At 43.1% G+C, this 18268-nt stretch overlaps 1 protein-coding gene across 1 annotated transcript in view; it reads left to right on the top strand.

The window, feature by feature from the left end:
* VAT1L (vesicle amine transport 1 like) overlaps nt 1-17593 on the top strand; it is a 140894-nt gene extending 123301 nt beyond the window's left edge. Inside the window, exons 8-9 of the mRNA XM_006087056.3 lie at nt 15515-15598; nt 17319-17593. Coding sequence (XP_006087118.1) covers nt 15515-15598; nt 17319-17417 — 183 coding nt within the window. The 3' untranslated portion in view covers nt 17418-17593. The remainder of the gene's footprint in view (nt 1-15514; nt 15599-17318) is intronic.
* The last annotated feature ends 675 nt before the right edge of the window (nt 17594-18268 follow it).

Genomic DNA, 18268 nt, shown 5'->3' with positions numbered 1-18268 from the left:
AGGATGTTACTCGGTGTATCTTGAGTTTTTCCACACTATTCTCCAAGGCAGGAGAAAGGGAATAGACATCCCCAGAAGTCTAAGGCTAGAGCCTAAAGAGATTTAAACAAGTACAATTTGGCATGGAAAGCTTTAGCCAGTGAATGTTTTAACAATCATATCTTGGAGTATGGGAAGCTCAGATGTGTAGTATTTGCCAGTTTACATGGTGTAAAGATTCCCATCATGGCCAATTTCATTCTACCAATGTGCTGTCAAATAAGTTGCTAAATTCCTGAAAATTTAACCATCAATTCTCATGAGCTCGTACAAGCCAAGTCCAACATATGACTGACTCTGGCTTTAAAGTTAATATGAATTTTGCATTCAATGATACATCCATGCTGACTTTAAAATAATGATGGTTCTCTTTCTGCCTTCAAATGTTTTAGCATCATCTAATATAGCGTTTCCCAAAGTGAGCTCTATTCTCATGTGAGGTGACTTGGGATAGGGCATGAACATGAAGTAGGCTCACACTGAACCACCCTGATTATGTCAAGAGTAAAGTCTCAGAGGCGCTAATGTGCTTTAACACCTCTTGCTCCTCCTCCCTTTTAACAAAGAGGGAGCAGGCCTCAGGTTCAAGTCTTCAGGCAGGCAATGGTATCAAGCTAGAATGTAATAAAAATTATTTTCTTTTTCTTTTTACTTGCTATATTTAGCAAATAATACTGACTTTTCTCTACATATAGAAGTAGCACTTTTATATACTTCTTGTATTTACTAGTATATACTGCAGGTACCTGGTTGAGGCATAAGTCACTGGGAGTTGGGAATCTTCAAAAGATGAGATACAGCCTCTTGTGAGGTATGTTTTTGCAGAAGAGCCCAAAGGCAGCCTGGTTGCATTAGCAGTAGATTCCCTATCTTTGGGACCTCCCGCTCCCATTTGTCTAAATCAAACAGATTTAGATTCAATCAGTGGTATGCTGTCATATGCTGATTTGTAGCAGCTGCCAATTTCCATGGTGTAAATGTCCCTACCATGGCTGATTTCAAGCAACCAACACGACACCACTGAACTCAGAATTGGGAAGAAATGCGCACGATCAACTTTTGCAAAGCAGTAGGAGCTGTCTCCAGCACACCACTGGATTACCACCCCTATTTGCCTTCCACAACTGCAGAACCAGCAAAAAGGAGAATTGTTTAAAGATGATATACCTTCAGAGTTCTGTCTCCACCTGTGTTTGCTCACCTACTACATCATCACAGACCTAGCTCCCCTCCAGCCTCTCATTTCTAATGCCTACCTCTAAGGCAGTGGCTCTCACCTTAGAATGACTCTGTCCTCCATGGCATAGTTAGCAATGTGTGGGGGCATTTTTGGTTCTCATAAGTAGGAGGGATACTACTAGCATCTAATTGGATAGAGGCCAGGGATGGTGCTAAACATTCCACAATACATAGGACAGCCTCCCACAACAAAGAATTATTCATTCCAAAATGCCACTAGTGCCAGAGTTGAAAAACCCCACTCTAAGGATTTAGTGAGGTGGGTCACTCTGGAAGATGCATTTATTCTGCTGGAATATTAGAAATCCCTGGAATGCCCATCCTGAGAAGGAATGGCATTGGCCCTGGAGTGTAATAGGTCTCACACTCCCCGGACACAGTTAGGGAGCACGTTCCTGGGATGCAGCAGGGCTTCCTCCATCCCCCACAGGAGCTCCCACTGCACTTTCCCTGCTGCCTGCCTCCACATGCCCTTCAAAAGACGCCTCCAAGCAAGGCAGCCCGTGGAGCAGCCCCAGTTTCCAGAAGAGCAAATCCAATCACTCAGAGCATGAAATGTTTTTCCCTCTTCAGTCATTCGCAGTGGATGGACACCCTGGTACCTAATGCACTGCACACCTTCAATAGTGATTCAAGGACATTTTTGTTTGGTTAGTAGATTATTCTGTTTGGAATGGATGGATGCACTGTGAATTCTGTCTCTCTCACTGCCTTGCTTAGAGATTCTCAGCATCTATATGCCATACACTCATCCTTTCCACAAATCTTTTTAAGCACCTGCTCTGTACTGGACCCAGTGTTAAGAGTAAGAAGTGAAATATTTAACTGACATTCTTTGCCACACGTAGGTAACAGGGCCATCTTGCTGTAGGAGGAGAAAGGAAGCAGGCTCTAGAGTCACATGGACACTTGCTGAGTTTGAATCCCAGCTATGCCACCTTCTAGCAGTGTAACATCAGGAAAGCTACTCAACTTCTCTTTAGCTTCAGTTTTCTCATCCTTAAAAAGTGCAAAGGTGCCTGGGCAGCATGGCTCAGTGGTTGAGCATTGACCTGTGAACCAGTAGGTCATGGTTTGATTCCTGGTTAGTGCACATGCCTGGGTTTGCGGGCTCGATCCCTAGTGGGATCTTGTGGGGGACAGCCAATCAGTGATTCTCTGTCATCGTTGATGTTTCTGGCTCTCTCACCCTCTCCCTTCCTCTCTGAGATAATTTTCAAAATATATTTTTAAAAGTGCAATGGTGTCCCATCCTAGTTCTTCCTTTTTTTTTAGCTATGTGACCTTGAGCATATTAAGTTCTTGGATCCTTGATTTCCTCATCTGTAAAGTAGAAAATACTGTGCCTGCCATGTGCAAAGTTGTGAAGATTACCAGAAGATGCTGCCTGTAAACCAGTTAGCTGATTACTACTGACATGTTGTAAATACTTAACAAACATGACTGTTTTCATCATTACTGTAACCATTATATTACCTATAGCAATCAGAGCTCAAATCACTATTTTTGTCCACATATTATTCTGGGTCTGCTTTAGTTTCTTAAATAGCTATGGGCGGCTCACTGGCACGTGCCCCTGCCTCTTCTTTGTGCCAAGACTCTGCAGACTGATGAACAGGGAGAAAGAAAACAAGACAGGCAGATGCACAGGGCAGGTTTCTAATCATGCCACCTGCATGTGAGAAGGGATAAACCACACTCTCCCAAGCTTACTTCATCCATGAGGTAATTTCTTTAACACTGGCCTGGAATCCCAAGTAATAAAGAAGGATGAGGCTAATTATAGACTCCGTGGGGCACACAGGCTGCCTGGTGTGTGTTCCTGCAGAGTGTCTGGGTTGAGCCAAAGTCCATTCAGAGTGTGCAATGGCACAATCATCCAAAAGCTGATAGACTTCGTCTGTCAAATCCATGGGGACACAGACAACACATCATTTGGTTTTGTAATTCCCACAATGCCTAGAATTGCTCTGACACATAGAAGAGCCCCCCCCCCCGCCGCAAAAGTGGAATAAGTGGCTTGTGGTATCTGCACTTGTGAGACTATCATCAGGGAAATGACTGATTCCTGATTGCAGAATTATTTTTTAATTAGGAAATCTTCCTATAGTAAAAATATTCTCCTTCAAAAAAAATCTATATTCTCATTATCCAACAATAACCTTTGTGTATATTTTGTTGGGTTTTTTTCTTCCAATATTTTATCTGTGTGCATTTGGGGAGTTTGTTTTGCTTTTCTTTTGTTTGAGCATTTGACAATTTAAAAAATTATAATCACACTATGTAGAAAAATTTGTAGACTGTTTTTCCCCTCGTATAGATGTTTTATAAGCATTTTAAACGATCATGGCCCCATAATATTCCAACATTGGGTGTATCAACTGTTCCCGTTCCTGAACAGTGAGGTGATATTTCATTTTTATTGTTGTAATTATAACAAACATTTTGGATATAAAGCTTGTGTTCTTATTATCCCAGATGCAAGATTATTTCCTTAGTATATATTCTCAGAAGCGGAATTACTAGGTCAGAGAATTTCGAAGATCTTTCAAGGCATTTTAAAGACCTTTGAAAGCCTCTATGAACATGTCCTACACTATCTGTTCTGGATATGACTTCAGTGTCTCAGTGTGAGTGAACTGACACCCACCTCACTTCTCCCAAACTCTGTCTACTGTGGGGACCTTCCCAGACCTACCCCTCCTCATGACTCCAGGGGGTCTGATTGTTCTCCAAGCTGCCCCTCGGGAATCAGTCCAGTTTGACCTCCCAGTGAGCCCAGTTCGGAAGGAGAGTGGTCCAGTCTCGCTGTCTCCTCATGTGGCCCAGCTGGCTGAGGCACTGAGCCGCTGAGTAGCTGGAAGATAACATCTCCTCATCTACTTACTTTTTCCCCCCATGTAAGAGCCTGGTTTTTGTCTTGTTGCTATGGCAACACGACCTCAAGACAACAGCGATTAGCCTTGGTGCTTAGAGGGGAAAACTCAGCTAATAGACAAGTGAAAGAAAGGAAAAGGTTAGCACCCTCTGCCCCCCGCTCCTGGTTCCCCTCTGTGCCTCTGTCCATGGGCAGGGATAATTAAAAATTAAACTTTGGGAGTCACACAGACACTGGCACCAGGAAGGTTCCAGGTCATCTGTTTCCAACGCTAATGAATATGGGTGAGAATTAATCAAATTATGTCCACCTCATCTCCGTTTGATGGAGAACCTTTCAAAACATAAGTCGTTTTAGAGAATCTTCCCACCCTTTGGGGAATTATATGGCTTCCAAACAGTCTGAAATGACCTTAAAGGCAAGATGGGGGTTGACAGCATATATCTCTATATTCCACCTTAAAATCTTATCAGTTCCACTCCACATCCCTAATTCCCAGCTCTCACTGGTCTCCCAGTCTTTCCTCCACCAGTGCCCCAACTGCCAACATCACTGGCTGGGTCATCTTCCCAAGACACACCTCTGATTACATCCAAGCGAAGACCTCTTCTAGCTCCCTATTTCCCCCAGAAGAGAGCCCAGCTCACAAAGCTGGGCACAAGGTGTCCCCCAGGCACATGGTGCCCCCTCCCTAACTCTGACTCCCTGGATGAGCCATCCCTTCCCGTTCAGGACTCTGTTCTTGCCTAGAGCACGTACATATTTTCCCTCCCTGCAAAACGCCTTCCACTCTTGAAAACACAACGTAATGCCATTTTTTCTCTAAATTGAGTCATTTCCTCCCCTGGGCTCACACGCCTCTTCTTTCCTATATAGACTATAGCTCTTCTCACGCTCTATTGCAATTACTGTTTAGTGGCCTCCCCTCCACGGCAGCCTGTGGGCTTGTCCAGGGCAGGGGCCGTGTGGGTTCATCTCCATGAACGGGACCTGGCACATGGTAGGAGCTCAATACTGGAAGTTATTACCCTCACAGAGCTGGGTTATTTGGCAAAAGGATACATTTTTCTATCTGGGGAGAAGAGAATAGCACTTGAACTTCTATAGCACTAAGCTTCTAAAGAACCCAAATCCTCTTTTATAACATCATCATCAAACATATGCTGGGGTCCTAAAAAGGGTGTAACAGTTGAGCATTGGGTGCTGAAATTGTTGTATGGTTGTTGTTTGGAGAACAAAGCTCAAAGTTCACATTCATAAACTTTTTGGAAATTCCAAACATATTCTAAAGTAGCAATAATAGAATACTGCCCCCACCCCCCCAACTACTCTCACAGCAACATACCCATCAACTCAGCTTCCCAAGTGATTGACATTTGGTCAAATTTATTTCCTTTGTTGCCTCTCTTCTCCCATTATTTTTTTCTGGAGTATTTTAAGGCAAACCAGAGACATGCTATCATTTCATCTGTCAATATTTCATAAACAGTCTAGGTTCAAATTCTAGCCAGTCTGCCTACTTTGTCTGTGACCTTAGGCAGGCTAATTAATCTCCCTGGTCCTCATTTTCTGTATGTGTAAAATGAGAATGATTATAACACATGCACCATGGGGTTCTAATGAGCAGCAAGGAACTACCCGTGAAAAATCTGTGCCCCGCTTGTGTGCTGAGTGGTCAGTGTTAGTCATCAGAAGCACTAAGTCTTCATTATCATTTCTAAATTTATAGCACAGTCGCTAGCATTTGTGACATAAAAGAAACATGACTGTATCAGCAATCATGGCTCTGAATGCAGAAGGAGGGCAGATTGGAGTGTGGAAAACGTAAGCCTTAGAGAACAAATAGGAGGCTGGGGAAGTCCTCCTGGTGGGAGATGATGGGGTCTTGAGCTGGGCAGTGACAAGAGTGGAGTCAACACAGGAGATGAGACCACACACACACACACACACACACACACACACACACACACACACGAATTGCCAGCACCACCAGAAGCCAGGAGAGAGACGTGGAAAAGATCCCCCTCAGAGCTTTCAGCAGGAATCAGTCCCACTGACACCCTGATTTCCAACTTCTAGCCTCCACAACTGTGCAAGAAATTTCTGTTGTTCTAAGCCACCCAGTTTGATGTACCTTGTTTCACAAGCCCTAGGAAACAAATACACTATCCAAACATTCCCATGGGTTTGTTATATTTTTTAACGAAAAGAATCATTAGTTTAGCTGTATATACACTGGATGTGATTTTTCACGGTATTATTTCCAGGTTCTCATCCATATGCAAACAGTTATTCACTTGGTTGTAGTTAGAGTCAAATACAGTTTTATGTCTGGACTTTTTGTTTTCACTTGACAGAGCACTAGTTTGTGTTTTGTTTTTTATTGTTTTTTTAAAATATATTTTTATTGATTTCTGAGATGAAGGGAGGGGGAGAGATAGACATATCAATGATGAGAGAGAATCATTGATCAGTTGCTTCCTGCACACCCCACACTGGGGATTGAGCCCCCAACCCAGGCATGTGCTCTGACCAGGAATCGAACTGTGACCTCCTGGTTCGCAGGTCTACACTCAACCACTGAGCTATGTCAGGCTAATTTGCGTTTTGTAATGCAAGGGTACACATCTCTACTAGCCATTGGCTCACACTAGATCCTACTGTTTTGTTCCTCAAAATGAAACAGGTCTTCCCACTACATTTCCAGCATGCAACTCGGCTAATTTTTATGCTCCTGTTGCAGTAAGATCTGGCTCATTACATCATGGTTTGTGGGTTGCCCAAGTAACCTGCTGAGTCTAACTTAAGCACACACGTCCTCTGGCCCCACCACAGAGATCATCCCCTTGAACCATAATCAGATGAAATTCAGATGCTGAGTCCTTTGAGGGGCCACATAGAGTGGGTTTAACTAATAGTCAAGCAATATCCTACAGGTTTCTTAATGCACAGAGCAGAACTCAAGTTGTTTAATTTCTGCACAAACATTTAGAACCAACGCTGACACCTGACTCCTCCTCAGGTGCCCTAGAATGGGCGGGCTGCAGCTGTGGCTCTCTGCCACTTTCCAACACGAAATGATATTAAGCCAAGTGTTAAAGTGGGTCCTATCCAAATACCAGCCCAGCTTCTCAGGGGATCTTAGCCAAGCAGGGGGCTTGTCCTTCCTGTCCCCGCCATGAGTCAACCACCCCAGTGCCTGACTCATGGTGCACAATCGATGATATTTATTAAATGAAGCACCAAGTAATTTCAAGGGTCTGAAATTCAGAGCCTCTGAACCACAGTTGCAACAAATAGGTGTGGGGTGAGGCCAGTGCGTCACTTTTAAAGCCACCCTTGATGGTTTTGATTCAGGCAGTCTCCAGTCCACACTTTGAGAAAACCGAATCTAACCAATGAGCACTTTGAGGTCAGAGACCATACTGTGTGGTCCTGTGTACCACATCTGCTGTGTGCCACCCACTTCCCAGTCCTAAGGATGGAGCAGAACCCAATCTCCTGTGGCAAGTCCAAGGTCCCTTGAGGGTACTGAGGTGAGGCAAGTGCCTGCCCTGGAAGAGCCCACAGATGGAGATGGGGGATTTGCTCACATCACCCTGTAGGTCTCAACTGGAGGCGATTTTGCCTTCCGGGGGACCGTTGCCAATGTCTGGAAACATTTTTGCTCATCACCTGGGAAGTGCTATTGTCATCTAGTGAGTAGAAGCCGGAGATGCTGCCAAACACCCTATAATGTACAGGACAGCCCCGCCCTCCTCCCCCTCCCACCCCACCCCCACCTCCGCCAGCCAAGAATTATCAGACTCAAAATGTCAATAGTCCCTAGGTGCAGAAATTCTTCAAGAGAGAATGAAATAAGTGTCATAACCAAGGAGGAAGCAAGATGCAAATGGAAGTACAGAGGGAATAATGCACTACTGGCTCTGCAGGGCACTTACCCAGAGCCCTGTAGCCTTCTTTCCTCTCTCCTAACCCTCCCCCTCCCTGGTTCCATCCTAGCCTTGCAAACCTAGCAACAGTGCATCTAGTTCTGGAGTTATAAAGGATTCTATTAGAAGCTTGATTTCTCCATATTTCACTCCTTGACCTTGGGCACATCATTTAACCTCGCTAAACCTCTGCTCTTCTCCATGAGCAACAGGGACTCAAGAAGAAAAGGGAGAATATTTTTATGTACTTTTGATTGACAGTCTGACAACCTCCCACATACCTCACAGGGTTGATGCAACACAATGCGATCAAGCATGTAAGGTGTTTTGCTCTGTGACAGCACCTGCTAAGCATTCGTCATATGTCAGCTGCTGTGATGATAATGACCTACATCCCCCACCACCCCTGCTGCAACCTTTAAGTTTACCTGATCTTTAGATTCAGCTCTTTGAGGCTCTCACCTTCTCCTAATACAATCTATGAGCAGCTGGTGATTCTTATAGCCCTACAGTCATAGGTGCAGAGCCTATAGCCTCCCTGCATCCTCCCCACTATGGGGGAGGATCCATGAAAAAAAAAATCCCTTCAGTAAAAGTGGTGGAGGAACAGCTTTTTATAGGCATGCTGTTGGCAAATGCCTCTTAGGCAATCACTCTTTTATTTCCACTCCTTACTTTAGACCATTCTGCAGGTCCCAGACAATTTGTCTCAGGCATAGCTGCCTCTGTTGGCCACCTCTAACTTTTGCACCCTTGCCACACTATCACCTGTCTGAATTACAGCTATGTCTAAATGGCATAGTCAACATATCTCAATTCCCTTCAGGCACTAAAAAATGCCCCAAATACCTGCAAACAAGCCTATTCTCTCCAAGCCTAAAGAGAGATGGCCTCTGCCTTCTAAACTAGACTTTTCTAAATGTCAGCAGGTCTGGCTGTCTTCCTTTTGAAAGGATGGCTACCTATATGAAAACTTTCAAGACTTTGAAGGGTCTTTGGACTCCTTATAGATCTAAACCTCTCCCACCAGCTCTCATATTTGGCAATTCCAGGTGAAAACATTCAGGGAGCATGGAATGGTATAGTTACTAATCCGTGAATAAATAAAGCCAAAAGTATCTGGAGGAAAGGTAGCTACATCATTAATAAGGTACTAGAGTGTTCCAAATAGAAATAGAGTATCGCTCCCCAGTTGGAGGATTTGGGTAAAATATTCAAATAAAGTTCCAGCTGCACTTATATTTTGTAAGCTCTGCCACTATCGAGTGGAACATCAGGAGCAGTGGGAGCTCGGGTTATTTCTTAGCCCATGTCAGCACACTTGAAGAGCTTAAGCGATTCATGAGGATTTTCAGAGTGTAACTCACCATCGTCACCCTCAGTGCTCTGTGCCATCACTGACTCATTTTCTGAGTAAGGCAGTATTTCATTAGATGATTTATTTGTCCTTCTACTTAGCTGAGTCACAAACTTCTACTTGACCTTCAAGTCTCAGTCTAAAAGTTACTTCCTCTCAGTCGTTTTCCCTGGTTTTCATCCTTCTCCCATCCCCAATAAATTCCTCTTTTGTGCCCCATCGCAACTCAAAAGTCTTTTTCCGCAGGAAACAGAGATCATCTCCTGCACCTTTTTATGTTCCTCGCAGGCCTCACTCACATGCTGGAATAAGCATCCTTTGGGTTTCCCCTTCAATTCTATTCAACCATCCAAATCCAACACTGGGAAACATTGTTAAATAAAATAAAACAAACAGTGGAGGCAATTCATAATTCATTAGATTTTTTTCATCTTTTGCTATAGTTCAAAATATAGTAGGATAAAAATATATAGTTTTAGCTTGACTGTGGAATGCAGATTTCTGCAGAACATGACCATCATATATATTTGATCAAGAGGGTCTCTGTCAACCAAGTACCCAGGGAAAAAGGATCGGCCACTGCATTCAGATTCTACTGTCTTGCTTTTTGCATTCCTCTCTTCCTCACTCTTAAAACATCCTTGACCTCTTCTAAGCTAGTGTTCATACTAATGGCCTCTTAAAAAAAATCCTCTTGGAGCATCCCCATTGGCTGTCCTATAGCCAAGCAGATACTTCTCTTATGATAGCAACTTAATGTTTCCCTTCCTTTAAAAATAATAGCCATCCTTACAGGGCCGGACTAGATTGGGGCAATAAAGGTGACAAGGGTACAATATTTAAGGAGGTGCTCACTGTCAGGTTCTGACCCAGCACTTGCACGACCTTGAGAGTGAGCACCGCCTTAAACTTTGCACCCCTGTCACATCTCTTGTCTGATCCTACTCCATGCCATGCATTATTTTTTTAGCAAGAGAATAAAACCAAATTTAATACATACATATTTATGGGAACGCCACATGCATGAGAGGGTCCTCCCTACATTACTGCAAAGATCTCATATGCAACTGGTCCAGAAAGAACATGAGTGTTAAAATCTTTTCTCTGCCTTTCCAGTGGGAGAGTCCATAATCCCTGATGTTTCACTTCTCCAGTCACTCTTCCATCGATGTCAAAATCTCTGGGGCTCACTCCCTTTCAACTCCTGCAGCTACTTGACAGAACACAGAGATTCCAGGTTCCAAGTCTACGTGCAATGAACATGTTACTTTCCAACACCCACTTTGGATTTTACAGAATCCCAAAGATGGCCATTGTTAATATCGTAGATGACTTTGGTAGATGTGCTTCTTAATTGCAGTATTACTCATTTCTTATTTTCAAATCTTTTAATTTATCATCTAATCAGCACAGAGATCCATGGAATAATCCATCTTTATTTTATTCCTATTTTAGGTGGCTAGGCTTATTATTATTCATAACACAAGCCCAATGCTTTGATTATTAAGTGGTGTCATTTGTATCCTAATGACTTTGTGCCTAACATGTCATTCAAAAGGAAATTGAATATTATGAAACATTAAATGAGACCCTCTTTACCCAAGTGTGAAGGAACTGACTATTCAGTTAGAAGGTGACTAGAAGATATTCTAGAGTTGTATGATCTGGTGTGGCTGCTGCATCCTTGGAAACTTTGGAATATAGTACCAAAGACCTCAGCCAATGTTCCCAGCATCTTGTCCCACATTTACTTTTGCTCCTTGTCCCCATGCCCACTAGCCCCTATTCAGTCTCTCCTTTCACATTCTTCTCCCTGTGCTTGAAATGGTCCTCTCTCCCTTCTTGTCTTAGGTACATCCTGTGCATCCTTTAAATCTCAGCTAAATTATCACTTCTTTAGAGAAGCCCTCTCTAATCTTCCCAACCAGATCAAATCCCCTATCCACATTCTCATGATACCATTGTAGAGTTACCAAGGACAATCTTACATTTATTTGAGTCATTCTTTGGTTGACTAAGGCTGTGTCTCCTGTAAGATCATAAACTTCATGATGGGAGGGGATCTTGTGAGTGTTTACTCACCATCATTTTACCTGGCTTCCAGAAACCCCACTTCTTCTAGTAACATTGCAGACAGAAAAAAGAATGATCATAACTACTGCTCCTCTGCAAACATGGTCTGAGCCAATTATATTTTCATGCTTGCATGCCATCTTGAATGCCAATGGACTTTGCTGATGCATGAACCAATGGTACAGGATCAACTCTGATAGGTCATGATCCATGTGAGGGCAAAATAAACAAATCAGGAACACATTTTTTAAATTGTGAAATTCTTATTATGATGATTAGCTTATTTAATAAATAAAACTGGGATTCCCTTAGGATAGAGAAAGCATATCTGTTTCACCCATTACTCTATAAACAGCTCCTGGGATAGGGCTTTGGCACCTTTGGGTGACTGACTGACTGACTGAATAAGGGAATGGATAGAATAGCAATTTTCACTTAACATATAAAAAAGTTGAGGAACAAAGTTATGATGTGACTTGATGGAGTGACATTACTGAGTCAAAGCAGAGCCTAGCACAAAGTGATGCTCCCACTGCCTCCTGCCACCATCCACTTAGGACGGTATTAAGATGGCTTCCACAGGACAAGAAGTGTCAGAAAAGGCTCAGATGGCCTCCGTACTCAGGATTTTGGCCTCTTAAGGTATTCGAATGACGTGGCTCAAATTCCTTCCCACTGTCTAGATGAGAAACCAGCTCCAGTGGAGATGGCCTGAGTATGCCCAGAATCCCTACTTCTGGAAAATCCAGCTACTAAGACCAGATCTAACCAGCCATGCAGCTGGCAGTGGAATCTCAGAATGGGTGTGGGGAACCACACCCTGATTCTGAGCAGACTCCACTAGGCCACCCAGGCAGCACTCAGCAGGCCACCAAGGTTGCCAGGGACTCTGGGATACAGGATAGACAGGACAGAAACCTCTGGGTTTCTCGTCTGTGAAACTGTAATGCCAATACTCACCTCAAAGGCTTGGTGTACAGATAAAATGAAGCAACATCTGTAAAATGCCTCATACTGTGCCGGATAAAGAATTGATCAAAAAAAGGTAGTTTTTTTCTTTCTAAGTTATCATCCAAAGGACTCTTTCACATCTCCAAGAACAGCTAAGATGCTGTAAACTCAAGCAGCACGACTGGGAGTCAGACTTCTCTTGGAAAAACTCCTAACTCTCTCTCCATCCCCCACATAGGGACTTCAAGGACTCAGTGCATTTCAGAAAGAAATGTCTAAAAGAATAGGCAGATTATAGCCAGCCCTGCAGGGGCTTTTTTTTTTTCTTTTTCTAGTATCACAATAAGCATTACCTGGCAAGAAAACAGCCTTTTCTGCTTCCCTGGGCTCTGTCTTATTGGAGAAGCAGCCTAAAAATTGTTCCTAATCTCTAAGAAGTTTCCAGGTGTTTAATGACTTGCCAGGGTAATAAACCACTGAATTCTGGGAAATCATTATGTGAGACGTTACCTACCACTTTCCTCTGACTTTGAGAATCAAACCAAGCAATATGGTCTGGGCAGAATCAGGAAAAGCATCAGTTTTGAAATCTGACAAACCTGAGTTTGAAGCACAATTCTAATGCTGATATAGAATCTTAGGACAAATTGCTTATCCCTTTGGCACTGAGGTACTTATCTACAAAATGGGTATGATATATAACTTGTAAGGTAAGAATTATGTATGCAAGATAAGAATGTATTAGTTATCGATTGCTGCATAACAAATTACCCCTCCCCAACATTTATTAGCTTAAAACAACATTTACAATCTCACAGTTTCTGTGTATGAGGAATCTGGGCATGGCTTAGCTGGGTCCTTTGGCTCAGGATCTCTCTAAAGCTGTCAGCCAGGGTTCTGGTCTCATTTCAAGGCTGAATTGGGGAAGGACCTGCTTTTAAGCTCTCTCATTGGCTGTTGGCCTTGCCATGTGGGCCTGTGGAGATAGGGCAGCTCACAACAGGGCAGCTTGTGTCATCAGAGCAAGAAGGCAAGAAGAGTCAGAGAAAGAGAGAGACTGCAAGACAGAAGTCACAGTCTTTTCTAACCTAATCTTGGACGTGACATCCCATCACTTTTGCTGTATTCTACTTGTTAGAAGCTAGTCACTAAGTCTAGGCCACATTCACATGGGTGTGAGTGTCAGGAAGTGACCATTAGAAGCTGTCTGCCACAATATTCGAAGATTCTCAGTAAATGGCAGCTGCTATTATGACCAACTATGAGAGTACTTTGCAAAGCAATGTTCACCACAGAAATAGAAGAAATCCACTGGATTATGTATTATGATCAAGAAATTTATCAATCAGGGGGGTGAGGGCATGAGTGGGGAGGTGGGGGGCAAGGGAGGCGGGGAATAAGGACTCACATGTAATACCTTAATCAGTAAAGAAAAAAAGAAAGTTAGCAAACATATGACACTATCAGTCTATTATAGATGCTGATTCTATCTAAAGACTATATTTAGAGATGCACTTAATTTATATTGAATACAGATTTGATTACTTGTTACCAAATGACAATGTTTGGACATGAGAGTTAAAAGGCACACATCTCCCTTACATCATGTTTTAGCATATACCTAGTTATTTTCAGATGTCCATGTTTTTATGGGGATGCAAATAAAAATATGCATCTTGATTTTCTCATTTAGCAATATTATAAAGGCATTTTATCCTGCTGTACATTCTTTGTAATTAGCACTTTAACACCTACGTAACATTTCCATTCAGTAGAAAAATGTAAGAATCATGGTTTACTTAACCATTCCCTTTATCTGTGACACATAAGTTGCTTTAATGTTTTCCCATTAAAACAATGCTGTGATTGAGTGTCTTTTGTGTGGTAAGTTTCTTCCCCCACAACTTGAATTATGTCTTTAGGATAAAATCCCAGGGAAAGCAATTAGAATGCACACATTTTAATGGCTCTGTCAAGTTTTTACCCAAATGAGAAAATGGCTTTGGTTTTTATATAAGCAAACACTGTTCCATCAGCCCCAGATTGAGTTCCTCAAAGGCAGACACCCTCACTTAGTTTTTAATTTTTTTAAAACATGGCCTCTTGCCTCTAAGCAACATTTAATGAATATTGTGGGCTAAATGAATGAACAAAAATATTTAAAAATTTGAGACTTTAGGAAAAATATTTAGGCTAAATCTATTGAAAACTTTTTTTTTTAATCAGGAGATGTTGAATTTCCATTTAGAAATCACTAAGAGATGTGAAGGACATACCCATGCCAAGCACTGGGCTCTCTTTTGCCCTTTTCTTATCTGGTTTAATACTCAGAGCACCCCCTACAGTTCATTTTCCACACAGCAACGTAATAAAATGCCCAAAGCATAAATCAGAGTGTCAAACCCTGCTTTTATAAAGGATCCCAGGAAACATCTGTTGGCCCCCATCATTTGGGGGGGGGGAACCCAACACAGAAGGTCTTCTTTTCTGGAGAGAATACTAGTTCCCTGGAAATATCTACTTACTTGAACATAAAATGTTCACCCTGTACTAGGAATCATGGGAATTTTTTTAAAAAAACGTAGTTCAGCCCAGGGAATGAGTCATTTAACCAAACTGTAAGCAGAGTAATAAAACATTTAGGTAAGCAGGTCACAAATGACCCTCAAATATAATTTTATTGGTCAAAATTTATTCCAGCTAAAGTGCCCTGACACTCTGCAGCACATAACTCTTGGAACTCCACAGTAAACTCTCCACCCCTTCACACACAGCCCTTTTTTAAAAAAGAAATTTTAATTTACTTATTTTAGGGGCAATCATCCTCATATTTTAGACCCAGGAGACCAAGTTGCTTGTACAGATCAGAGTGCGTGACACAACCAGAATTTATTTGCACCCAACATCCAAACCCATCTCAGGTTTCGCCACTAAACTTGAACCACAGCGCCCCCTGGTGGAAATGTGGTGGCTTGGCTTTTCCAGTCCCTCTGCCCTAGGGAGACATGGCACCTAACCTGTGTTTCCGTTTTTTCTCCCTCTCAGGTGAAGGAGGCCATGCAGCGGATCCATGACCGAGGGAACATTGGCAAGTTAATTCTGGATGTAGAGAAGACCCCGACTCCACTGGTGAGTCAAAAGCAGAGGGATCCGTTCAGTTCAACACAAGAGGTCTGATCAGGTGCAGGCACAGATGGAGCAGGGGAAAATATACCAGGTCCTGGGCTGGCGAAGGTGACCAGCGATAATCAAAGGATGGCGCAAATAAGGGATGCCACAAACTGAGATAAATGCTGAGAAGGAACGGAAAAGTCTTCCGTGAGAGCATTTCAAGAGCAATCTGAGGGCAGTCAGGAAAGGATAGAAACAATGACCTGTGTCTATGACAAATGCCAACTATTGGCTGTCACGAATAGGAGGAATCCCTGGCAAAAAAAATCTAATAAATTCACATGCACATACTTGACAGATTGATGCCAACTGCCTCTGAGATGGCTTCTGATGATTGCATTGCTTTTGTTTTCTCTGATCAATTTAAAACCCTTATATCCAGGAATGAAGCCTGTCACTCACATCCCATAGGCTCTTGCAATGGCCACTTGAGGTGGGGGGAGGGGCTAGGTACTAGTGTGGCAGTCAACAGGGCAGCTTTCACCAGACGGCATGATTCAAAGTTCAGCTCTGAGCTCCTGTGTGTGACCTGGGCAATTACTTTGCCACAATTACTTGCTGCAATTTACAGTCCCCGTCTGTAAATTGGAAATTGATAAGTTCTCAATTAGAATGATATGCTAAAACATTGTCTCTCACACACACTAAATTCTAGGAAAGGTTTGACAAAGAAAATACTTAGGGTTTTTGTTTTCTCACATGTTTAATCTTGGAGCTGCTTCAGTCATTTATGAAAGAGCAAGACCTAAAATGTCTTGCATGTTTTAGTGTAAGGCATGTATTTTTTAAAAGTGTTTACTGGGCTTTCATAGCCATAATGTAGTTTAGGTATGATGGCCATTTTTCTCAATGAAGGACTGTTAAATGAAAGGGCATTTTACAATGTCTAAGTCGCTGATAACAATATGAATATAGTTCCAGGTCTGTGCCAACAAGTGTTTTAAGCAGATGAGGGACCAGGGTAAGGAGGAGCAGATGGCTGGTATCTGGTCTTCTGTGCACCTGTGCTGTGTTCTTTAAACATGTGACCAAGTCTGTTCCAGCCCCATCAGTATAAGGCAGACAGGTAGAGGCATCCTGGTCTGCTTGGTGCTTTCAAGTCAAATCGCTGGCACTGGCTTCCCACCCGTCTCCTTACCCATGAGGTCCTGCTGGGCTCTAGGGCTGGCGGGAAGGCCTGTTTGATGCCAAAGGTGTGTGTGTGGTGGGGGAAGGGGGCTCTTATCAGAGCAGAATCTGAAAGGCAGACCTTTTCATGTGAGAACTGAAAACCTGCCTTGGCTCATATATCATTGCCCTTGTCCCTGAATCTCAGGAGGACTTTTACCCTGGGACTTAAGGAAACAGAGATGATGGAGAATGGGCCAACTCAGACCTGTATTTGGAGTATCTCTAGAGTGGGTGGAGGCTACAGCCCATCTGGATGGAAGAGTACACTCAAAGGAGTCATCTCCTAAATTCCAAAGACATGCACTCAAATCCTTAGCTCAGAGACTGCTTCTTGGGGTGCCCAACATAAGGCAGCTAATACCACACTGCCTTCCTGGGGAAGCAAGCAGTGCAGGGTTTCCTAGCTCTTGGCCCTTAAAGAAGTCCTTCCAAGTGGCTTCATCAGATGCTCAGAAAAGGTGGGGGTTAGGTTGCAGAGCCCTCTCACAAGTCTACTGTTGGATTACAGATGGCCAATGACAGCACGGAGACCAGCGAGGCTGGAGAAGAGGAGGAGGACCATGAGGGGGACAGCGAGAACAAGGAGCGGATGCCCTTTATCCAGTAACCCAGGACCTGGGCAGAAGAACGAAGGATGGTTTGAAAGAAGAGGAGCCACTGAAGAAAGCTCTTCTGTGCCCCAGTGAACAAATGCTGTAGTCCAGTGCGTGTCGTGTTTGTCTGCAGTCAGCTGAGCTAAAAAGCTTTGATCACTGTTGTTTTTTGAAATTAAGTGCCAACCCCATTCCATGCAGTGTTATGTCCCTTCCCCTCTGTGTATTACACTCTCCTCTCTCCTGTTTCAAAACCATCCATCTTTGACTCCTTCTCGATGGTTCTAGAACAGTCTGATTAACACAAGCCCACAGGCCCCATGCCTAGGAGACTAGACATGGGCAAAGACAAGTTTGGATTGAAAGGTGTCATCACAGAGCACTATCCAGATCCTAGAATTCTTCAGGCCAATAATACTTTTCACTGCCAACCACCCATGCCTCTGATGAGAGCACTTGCCGATTTGGCTGGCAGAATGAGAATAGGCCAGATGATTTCATGAGCCCATAGATTTATGATCTCTTCGAATAGTACTTTCCCTCTCCCCCAACTTCCTTCAACTGCTTTATGGTCAGAAGGTTGAACTGCTGTCCTCTTGCCCTCTGATGCTCAATCCCTTCACTGGTTCTTATCCATAAACACAGGGAAACAGATGTGAAGTTTTCAGGATAAAAGATGGGTCAACAGCATGCGTTTGAAGACCAGCCACAGAGATTTCTCTCTGAGACCACATCTCATGAGCAAAATCCTCTCCTCTCCACACCACATACTGTATTTTAGTTTTAAGAAAACTCACCACGTGTGGGTCTATTTCAGAAATCATTACTGAGAATCACCTATGTTTGCACACTTGCTTTTGGTATT

Source organism: Myotis lucifugus, unplaced genomic scaffold (genome assembly GCF_000147115.1).
Source record: "Myotis lucifugus unplaced genomic scaffold, Myoluc2.0 scaffold_35, whole genome shotgun sequence".
Taxonomy (NCBI): Eukaryota; Metazoa; Chordata; class Mammalia; order Chiroptera; family Vespertilionidae; genus Myotis; species Myotis lucifugus.
The sequence above is the reverse complement of the archived record's forward strand: the minus strand, read 5'-3'. Positions and strand labels throughout refer to the sequence as shown.